The following is a 9,870-nucleotide window of genomic DNA, read 5'->3' as shown; positions in this document are numbered from 1 at the left end:
CAAAGTGTGCACAGCTGGAGCTGAGCGCCCCACCGGGGCTGGCGGCAAAGGTCCACTGCTCCTCCCGCCTTCGGCTGCAGACCATCGGTGCCGGCCGGAGGCGCATGCAGCCCCGAGGAGCTGCACCCAAGGAGCAAGTCTCCGCGTCCCCGTGCGCCAGATCGGCCGCCTCCCTCCCGAGGAGGTCGGGTTCCCGGCTCTCCGGACCCGCCCGGCGTCCTGCTCTCGGCGGGGCGGGCCGGGCCGACTGCGGCGCCCGGGGCATGGCTTCGGCGGGCAGCGGCATGGAGGAGGTGCGCGTGTCGGTGCTGACCCCGCTGAAGCTGGTCGGGTTGGTGTGCATCTTCCTGGCGCTGTGCCTGGACCTGGGGGCCGTGCTGAGCCCGGCGTGGGTCACGGCCGACCACCAGTACTACCTGTCCCTGTGGGAGTCCTGCCGCAAGCCCGCCAGCCTGGACATCTGGCACTGCGAGTCCACGCTCAGCAGCGGTGAGGGCCCCCGCGCGCGCCCCCTGCCCCGCCGGCGCGCCCGCGCCCCCCGCGCCCCGGCCCGCGCCCCGCGCCCCGGCCGCCTCCCGGGTCCCCGCCCCGCCCGGCCCCCGAGCCCACGGCGACTTCCCGCGCCCTCTCCCGCCGCCCCTGGACAAAACTCGGGCTCTGGAGTAACACGTCGGCTATTTTCGGGAATTGTTATCGTTTAAGGCGAGAGCCATGTGGCTGTGTTTGAAATGCAAGGCTTTGCACACCCCCGTCAAAAATCAAGCCAAATGTGCAGGAGTTCACCTCGGAGCGCACACGTTTCTTTCTGCCTGTCTTAGTGCAGTTTATCTGGTTTCCCCCCAATGAGTTTCGGTTTGGATGTTCTTCTATTTTTGAGAATCATGGAGAGTTCAGAAAGGGTAGGCTTAATTTCCTTTTTGGTGACAACCTTTGTTGGTCCTGAGTTGGCCTTCTACCCCACTCCCAATACCGCCTGCATTTTCTAGACCTTTCTTTCTCATCATGAGATACTCACAGATGCCTGGAAAGTTGTGGCTTATTTAGCCAGGTTTAGAAGCTGCAAATGGATCCCCACGTGAGGGCTCCCAAGACACAGTTGATGCCTGAATTAGAAGTTGGAGAGGAAACAAAAAAAAATGCTATAAAGGACATTATTAGAATGACTGTGCAATTCAGATAGGGATATTAGATCATTTCATATAATTAGAAAATATTCTATCAATGTAAAAATCCTGATTTTTTAAACAGATATAGCAATCTCTTTATTTTTTTTTTATTTTTTAAAGATTTATTTATTAATGCGTACAAGAACTGGGGTACAGGCCAGAGGTGCAGGGGGGTGAGAGAATCCACCAAAGACAGAGCAGGGAACAGAACAGGCAGAGCGACTGAAATACACTGCTGAGGGGAGCAGCGGGCAAGACAGGAGAGGTCTGTTGTGCCATGTGGGTAGCTCCCTGGCGGGCTGGGGATTGAACTTGTGCCGCAGAGGCTGCCGATAGCTTCCCAATGCTGTGCTTAATCCCGTGGGATACCATGTTACCTTAATGGAAGAATTAGTGCAATTGATGGAAATAAAACATATTTGGGTGACCTATGTAGTCACTCCCTTATCTCTGGGAAGGCTCTGTTACCATTATCACTGTTGCCAGGGTGATCTTGTCAAAGAGATGTTTACTCTGTCATATCCACTCTAGGAACCCCATGTTGCCAGTCAGACTTAACAAATTTTAACATTTGCTTATTTTAATAAACTAAAAGTTTTCAGGTAAAGTTGAAGACTCCCTTTATTTTAATCCCTGTTCAATCCCATTCATCATCATTAGAGGCAGCACTATGAATTCTATACTATAGCTTTTTGGTATACTTTTACCATCAATATGCATGCAAGGTACCAGGACCCCAGACCACCCACCCACCCACCCACCCTCCCCACTCCCACATTGTTTGTAAGGGGAAAGTTAACTTTGTGATTTCCAGGGTCCCTTCTCCCTGCACCCCTAGAGACCCAGAGCAGCATGAGGATGGGGCTTGGGTAGGTGGAAAGTTTCCTGGGTACCTGTTTTAAAATATAAAAGGTAAGAGTTTTGCACATACACATAAAACAGAGAACTTTATTTAAGAACCAATAACTTTACTGGGAAACTGGTAAAACTGAAAGAAGGGAAGAAAAAAGAAAACAAAAAAAACTGAAATGAACTTTCTGAAAGGCAATATTGCAAAATGCATGCACCAGATGGTGAGCCGGGGGAAGGCATCAGGCTCCCCGTGCTACGGGCCAGACAGTCCAGTCTCAGTGCTTGTCGGTGTCACTCAGGGAGAGCTTGTCAAAGAAGTACTCTGCCATGAGGGATTCCGAAGCCCCCATCTTCCGCAGGTTGGTCAGATGGTCCGCGGCCTCTTTGATGGCTACAACTTGCTCATGCAGGTGGCGGCGGTCCAGGAAGTCACACAGGTGGGCATCTCGCATCTGGGTGGCCAGCTGGTGCAGATTCAGCAGGTTTTGGTTAACGCTCTTCTTCAGGTGCAGGGCGCACTCCATGGCCTTCAAGCCGCTGTTCCAGGTCTCGCGTTCCGGCTTCTGGAAATCATGGAGACGGATGCGGCCCCCTCGCAGATTTTGGTACTCCATCAGCTTCTCGGCGTGCTCCCTCTCCTTCTGGAACTGCTGCAGAAAGTACTGGGCGAAGTGTTTCAAGGCCACATCATCTCGATCGAAGAACGAAGCCATGGAAAAGTAGATGTAGGCGGCGTAGAGCTCCAGGTTGACCTGGAAGTTGATGGCGGCCTCGCAGTCGGGGTGGTAGTTCTGGAGCACTTGTGAGTCACTCATCGCGGCTGGCAGCATAGTGGATAGAACACCCGCGGATGGCGGCTGAGGCGGCTGGGTCCTCAGAGAGTTTCTAGGATTAGATGACTAGAGAGGCCAGAGGCAGTCTGGCAGCCGGGCTAGGTGACAGTTGGATGGCGGATGTCCCCCACAATGGAACCGGAAGTTGAAGTGCTGAAGGTGGAATGCTTTACTCAGTATTGAGGGGCGTGGTGAAGGGAGGCGGGGCTGAACTGAATCTATAACAGGATTGGTTGAGAGCAAGCAGAGGGCGGGTCCTTTACATTGAGTGGGAGGGGCTGAAGGGCTGATCCCTGTGTTCCAAGTTACCTCAGCACTTGGAGGGTGAGACAGGGGGGCTGCTGAGCATCTCTCATCTAATGATTTTTTAATTTGGCAATAATATTGCTAATGTAGAACTTTATCCTGTTCTCTAATATTTCCCTTCTCTAACTGCCAGTTCTTATTTTATAAATCCATTTCTTTCCTCAAAGTTCTGAGAATGTGTATTTCAATTTTTGACAGATCCTCTTCTGTTTCCTGATTTTGTTTTCTTTTTCCAGAAACAGTTGTTTATTCATCTTGAACGTCTCTTTCACTTTTTTCAAATACTTGGCAAACCTGTGTTCACTTATATTTATGTATCAATGACTCATTTGATTAGCCCAGGTAATTAACATTGATCTGATATAGTGTGATATCCATTTCACACTTCTTGAAATGTGCAAAGTGTGTCAATTATTCACTGGTCTTCTCCTCTGTAGGTACTTGACATGGGGTTTTAGAGACCCACCCTGTTGTCAAAACAAGCATTTCTGACCTTGGAAGACGTATTACTCCTTTCTAGAGTATGTATTTTTCCTGTCTTTGCAGATCTGCTGTTGTCTTAAATTCATTCACTGTCTTTGGCTGGAAGTGTTGGGGGATTAAAGAGGTTAATGCCACACTTATTTATTGCTCAAAGTAGTGGTGGGGGAAGATAAGAGCAGGACTGAGCAAACAGATGCGCTGTTCACATTGTAACTCTTTATCTTACAAGGGACTAAGGAGCCTGGAAGGTACTGCAGTTTCACTTACTGTCCTTAAAGTTTCTCTGAATTTTGATCTGATTTCCTACTGGAGATGTTTAAAGTTCTCTGAACTAAGCAACCTAATAGTATCTGCTTTTCTTCCAAGAGTTCCTCACATTTCTGATGTAATGGCACCCTTTGGGTGTGTGTATAGTATAGATAAATGTGTTAAGTTCACCCCTATGATTCAATTTGTTTTCCATTTAAAAATTAAAATGCCTACTTTTGTTTTTTTTTAAAAGATTTATTTATGCACACAAGAGCTGGGGTACAGGCCAGAGATGCGGGGGTGAGAGGATTCACCAGAGACAGAGCGGGGAGCAGAACAGGCAGACTGACTGAAATACACTGCTGAGGGGAGCAGTGGGCGAGTCAGTAGAGGTCTGCTGCGCCATGAGTGTTTCTCTCTGGCCAGCTGGAGATCGAACTCATGCTGCAGAGGCTGCGGATTGCTTTGTAGTGTGGTGCTTAACCCCTTGTGCCACCAGGGAAGCCCAGAATGCCTACTTTTGAATAGGCAATACCTTTCATTAAATTTTATTAATTTAAAATACTAAAATTTGGAGGAGTACAGCTCCACACCTCTACCTGTGCATAAGCCTCACATCACCCACCACCAAAGTTCTAGTGCCAGTATCAGATTGACACCCTTTACCTTCCCCATCCCTTTCTCAAGCCTGTCTGGTAACCACCATATAATTCACAGCGTCTAAGTGATTTTTGTTGGGATTTGTTAGTTCCTTTTATTTGGTTATTCATAAGCCTCATGTGACAGAAAACACTCATTAATTTTCTTTCATTTTCTGACTTATTTGGCTCACCATAATCACCTCAAGTTCCAATGTGTAGTTGAATCACATTCTATTGAGTATATATGGCATGATTTCTTTCTGCAGTCATCCTTCCATAGGCATTTGAACGTCTATTTTACTTGTTTCCATATCTTGACATTGTGAATAATGCCACTACGAACTTAAAATGTTATATATCTTTTTTAATTCATGTTTTCATATTCCTTTGATAAATACCTAGAAGTGGTATTTCTGGATTATTTATTTCTCTTTTTAGTTCTCAATGAGACCTTCAGACCATTTTCCCTAGAAGCAATATCAATGTACATTCCAGTGAACAGTGTGTAAGAGTGCCTTTTTCTTCACACCCTTGCCAATACTTGTTTCTAGTCTTTTTGATATAAGCCATTTTCACAAGGGTGAGGTGATACTTCATGGTGGATTTAATTTGCATTCCCATATTAGTAAGTGAAGTTAATAATTTTTTCATGATCCTGTTAGCCATCTCTATGTCTTCTTTGAAGACGTGTCTATTCAGGTCTTCTGTTCCTTTTTGACTGGATTATTTTGTTGTTTGGGGCTGTATGAGTTCTTTATATCGTTTAGCTATGAGCCTTTTATCAGACCTATGATGTACAAATATCTTCCCCCATCGGCAGTTTTGGGGATTAAAGGAGGTTAATGCCACAGTTACTTATTGCTCAAAGTAGTGGTGGGGGAAGGTAAGAGCAGGGCGGGACAAACAGATGTCCCTAGTCCCAGGAAGAAACCTGGGCCCTTGAGTACCTCAAAACTAAGATTAGAATGATGAACTCAAGGTGCTGGTAAAGGAAAGATTTATTGAAAAGAGACAGAGCAAGAAAGAGAGCCTCGGGGAGCCCTCCTTAAACAAAGAGGCTCTCCAAGAGGCCAGGGCTAGGGTACTTTGTAGGTTTTTAGGGTACTTTGTAGGGCTGGCGGTTGGGGACAAAGGAATTAAACTTTATTGGCTGAGAAGGGGTCACCTCGCAGGGTAGCAGCAGTGGTATGGGATGAGGGAAAAGATTACTCGAAGTCCTTGTGGAACACTGAGAAGCCTAGAGGGCCTATACCAGGAAGTAATGTGCAGCCGCCATCCTCAGGCAGTCTTGTATTTATTAGCATCAAGTACAAAGGTGGGGCAAGTAAGGAGTGTACATGCATGGGGGAAGCAGTTATTGGGGATGTAAGCTAGGGTGGTGAGACCAGGGGCTATTCCATGGGACCTCCATTGTTCCTGCTGGTAAAAAAACATATTGTCTGGTCTCACTCATAGCAGGAATTTAGAAAACCTAAATAAGGGACCAGGAAAAAGACTAATTAATACAAAGTAAAAATCAAAATCAACAAGCAACTATAAACCAGAGACACACTACCGTGGGGGGGAGAAAAGGGGATTGGAAGGACTAGGGTCAAAATAAGGGAGGGGGTGCAATTGTATGGGGAATATAACCAAAATGATAATGCATACATTGTGTGAAAATGAAAAATGATGTAAGAATTATATAAAATAAAATATTAATTTTAAAAAAGCACAAAAAAATGAAAGCTAAGAACATGGTAAAAAAAAATAATAAATAAATAAATAAATAAATATTTTCTTGTGAAAAATGAAAAAAAAAAACATATTGTCTGGGGCCTTCCCAGGGTGCAGTGGTTGAGCGCTGGGCTGCAAAGCTGCCTGCAGCCTCTGCAGCGCTGGTTCAATCCCCGGCCACCAGCGAGGGTCCCACATGGTGCGCAGACCTCTCCTGCTGCCCGCTGATCCCCTCAGCAGTGTACTTCCTCAGTCTGCCTGTTCTGTTCCCCACTCTGGCTCTAGTGAATTCCCTCACCCTCCCGTGCTTCTGACTGTACCCAGTGCTTGTATAAATAAATAAATAAATCTTTAAAAAAAAATAAAACATATTGGGTGTCTTCTAATACCTGCCTACTGTTTTCAGCAGACACTGGTTTCCCAGTATGTTCCTGATACCGGGACTTTTGTCCTTGGTTAGAGGCCTCCTACCTGACTGTATGCCTAGCTGATCAGCAAGAACTCTGGGTTCCAAGATAGTAGCCCCAAGAACAAGGAGGGCCTGGGATCCCACCACAAGGCAAGGAGCGTGGACTTGACTGAAACCCATATGTCCTTCTGAGTGTTGCCAGTATGAGCATCAGTCAGCTGCTGCTCGGTGGTCACGCAGGGCTCATGAACGTCTCATATTTGAATATCTCATGGCGACCGTGCCTGGGGCTCCAGTCTGACCCAGTTTAGGCTCAAGGTCTGTAGCTTCTTCAACAAACTAACTTGAGAAGTTGCAAAGAGATAGCTCAGCAATGCTGGGAAATTTTAAAAAACAGAAACCATTATGGACCAAGGACATTGATGGCAGCATTTATGGTCTAGTGTCAGATATACTTGGCCTCCTCTTACCAGTCTGAGAAAAACAATGGGAATGTTACAGGGCAGCCCAAATGTGAAGTGGGTTGGCCTGAGTGTGAGTCCTCACCTGCGTGCTAAAAGAGAAAACAATTTATGAGACCCAACTGCAGGCCCACACAAAAAGGTTAATAAAAGGTTTATTTGCAAAAATGGGGAAATGAAGAGAGGAATAACCCAGGGAGAAAGAGAGAGAGAGAAATTGGTGAGTGCATCCTACCAGTTCTGCTGAGCTGGGACCCCAAGAACATGTTGCAGGCCGGAGAAAAACCAACCACCCGAGGCCTGGGTGCTTATCTCCACCTGGGTGCTTATCTCCACCTTTAGTTTCCAACAATCTTCCCTTCGGTGGTGATAACATAATGGGATTTGAAGTCCTTGGTGACTTGGATCTCTTTGGCCTGTGGTGGGGGTAGAGTCCATAAAACCTGAGTGTGTGGAGTTCGTTCAGGACATCCTCTCCCCTCAACAGGAACAACAAAGTTCTGTACTTGAGTCCTGTAGCTCTGTCCTGGGACCTTTCCTGTCTCATAAATAACTGGTTGAAGTGAAATAAAAGCATTTTATGTGTTTTTTGTTTTTTAAGGACTGCAGCCCAGGGAACATGCTTGAAGTGCTTGAGTCGTGGGCCAGAGTTGCCCATGGTGGGAAATGCTTATACGTACAAAATAGGCGAGTTCACACTCATTCCACCTTATGCAAGTCAGTGGTTTTCAGTCAGTGCAGTTTTGATTGTTGGAAAGTTTGTCAGGTGATGATTGGTCAAGTTGCAGACCTTGGTGGTCTGTGAAGGGCAGGCTTTACTTCAGCTCTGTCCTAAGGATGATGCCTGGATATTTCTGGACCTGCCTGGGGCCTGCCACTCAAGAGCCTCCCAACTCTATCAACAGTTACCAAGGCCCAAATGACTCCAAAATGTTCCATAATTCTTGTAGAGAATCTTGAATGAAAATTATACAGAAATTCTTTAGTCAAAGCAAATAATTTCATCTCAGCAATATTGTAAGAATTATGGTCATTCTCACAGGCTCACTCAGTCTCATATAATCAGTTTTTGCTCTGTTTAAAACAAGTTATCCAGGGGCCTCCCTGGTGGCACAAGGGGTTAAACACCGCACTATGGAGCTATCTGCAGCCTCTGTAGCATGAGTTCGATCCCCGGACGGCCAGGGAGCAACCCACATGGCACGGCAGACCTTTCCTGACTCGCCTGCTGCTCCCCTCAGCAGTGTATTTCAGTCAGTCTGCATGTTCTGTTCCCTGGCTCTGTCACTGGTGAATCCTCTCACCCTCCACATCTCTGGCCTGTACCCCAGTTCTTGTATGCATAAATAAATAAATCTTAAAAAAAATTAAAAAAAAAACAACTTATCCATAAGTTCTGGGAATTCTACCAGTTCAGTTTATTAATTTTAATGTTATCAGAAATCTATATCCTAGAACATTTGAACATTTTTCGTGTGGACTGGGCTGGGGAAAGCAAGACGACTCCTCCGCATGTCTGGGCCAACTTTAGTGGGGCCAGAGGTAGGAGCTGGGTGCCCCTGCTCAGCCTGGGTCCTGGTCAGGAGGTTACAGCCCACCCTCTCGAGGCCTAATCCAAAAGCCTGGGGGGGTGCCAAGGGGAAGTCTCTCTCTGACCTGACCCCCATTCATATCAGTGCCAGTCACCTGCAATTCAGGCATCCCCGCTGCAGACCTCCAGGAGATGAGAGGGACAAATCAAAGTCCTGGACACAGTCATCGTCTGGGGTGGACCCTAACAGGGCATGGTCGGGGCCATGAGAGATAAGACCGTGAGATGAGCTAGTGAGGCGACCTCCCATATGAGCTCCATCCCAATGTCTCCAGGAGCTGGGGAACCAAACTCCTGGAGTTTTTCCATGAGTGAGGCTTCATCCTTTCCAACTGGGGGAGGAAAAGATCAGAGATGTGACTGGGGGACACAGGACAGGACTGGAAACCACAAAAGCATTTTTCCTCCGTCACATCTCTTGCACCCCTTTAGACTTTTCCCCTCCCACCCTCCCTTGTCATCTCAAAAGCCTCACTTCATTTATTCGTATCTGCTAGTGGGTTTTTTTAAGATTTATTTTATTTATTTATGCAAAAAAGAGCTGGGGTGTAGGCCAGAGGTGCAGGGTTAGTGAGAGGATTCACCAGAGACAGAGTGGGGAGCAGAACATGCAGAATGACTGAAACACACTGCTGAGGGGAGCAGCGGGTGAGACAGGAGAGGTCTGCTGCGCCATGTGGGTTTCTCTCTGGCTGGGGGAGGCCTCTGGGGCCCTACAAATAAAATAGCAGGTTCCCCTCTTCTTGGTTTAGTACAAGTCCCAGGCCAAGAAGCAAGCATGGCTGCTTCCTCACATGTCTTTCTGCCCCAAGTGTCTCCTCCAGTTGTCTCTTTCCAATTCTTCTGCAGTCTCCTCCCCACATGCCCTTTTTAGTTTCTCCTCACAGCTCAGCTCCACCCTTCCTTAGGTGGGGCAGGGAATTTGGAACCTCCCCCTTTTAGATTACACTGTTATGGTAACATATATACATCAGATTGTCTGTCAATAAAGAGTGTTTTCTTCTTCCTTTCTACTCTGGAAGCCCTTTCCTCTTTGACCTGTTTTGTTTAGCTGGCTGCTGTTTCCTGAAATTGATTAGATGTGGTGACAGCATAGATACTCTCTTTATTTCTGGTCTTAGAGGGAAAATGGTCAATATTTCACCACTGACTAGAACGCTAGC

General features: G+C 46.9%; 2 protein-coding genes across 2 annotated transcripts in view; one reads left to right on the top strand and one right to left on the bottom strand.

Annotated features, from left to right (window-relative positions):
- Positions 1-249: 249 nt before the first annotated feature.
- The window catches only part of PRRG1 (proline rich and Gla domain 1), a 189,258-nt gene continuing 179,637 nt past the window's right edge, over positions 250-9,870 (top strand). The window contains exon 1 of the mRNA XM_037512544.2: positions 250-489. The gene's annotated coding sequence lies outside the window, so the exon portion shown is untranslated. The remainder of the gene's footprint in view (positions 490-9,870) is intronic.
- On the bottom strand, positions 2,097-3,010 carry LOC119246239 (ferritin heavy chain-like). Its single transcript, XM_037512546.2, has one exon. It carries the CDS (start codon positions 2,846-2,848, stop codon positions 2,294-2,296), a length of 555 nt encoding a protein of 184 aa, XP_037368443.1. The 5' UTR covers positions 2,849-3,010; the 3' UTR covers positions 2,097-2,293.

The sequence above is a fragment of the Talpa occidentalis genome, unplaced genomic scaffold (assembly GCF_014898055.3).
Source record: "Talpa occidentalis isolate TD23 unplaced genomic scaffold, MPIMG_talOcc4v2.1 talOcc4.15, whole genome shotgun sequence".
NCBI lineage: Eukaryota > Metazoa > Chordata > Mammalia > Eulipotyphla > Talpidae > Talpa > Talpa occidentalis.
The sequence above is the reverse complement of the archived record's forward strand: the minus strand, read 5'-3'. Positions and strand labels throughout refer to the sequence as shown.

Coding starts and splice junctions, on each gene's coding strand:
- LOC119246239 (XM_037512546.2), bottom strand. CDS start 2,848: ATGCTGCCAGCCGCGATGAGTGACTCACAAGTGCTCCAGAACTACCAC.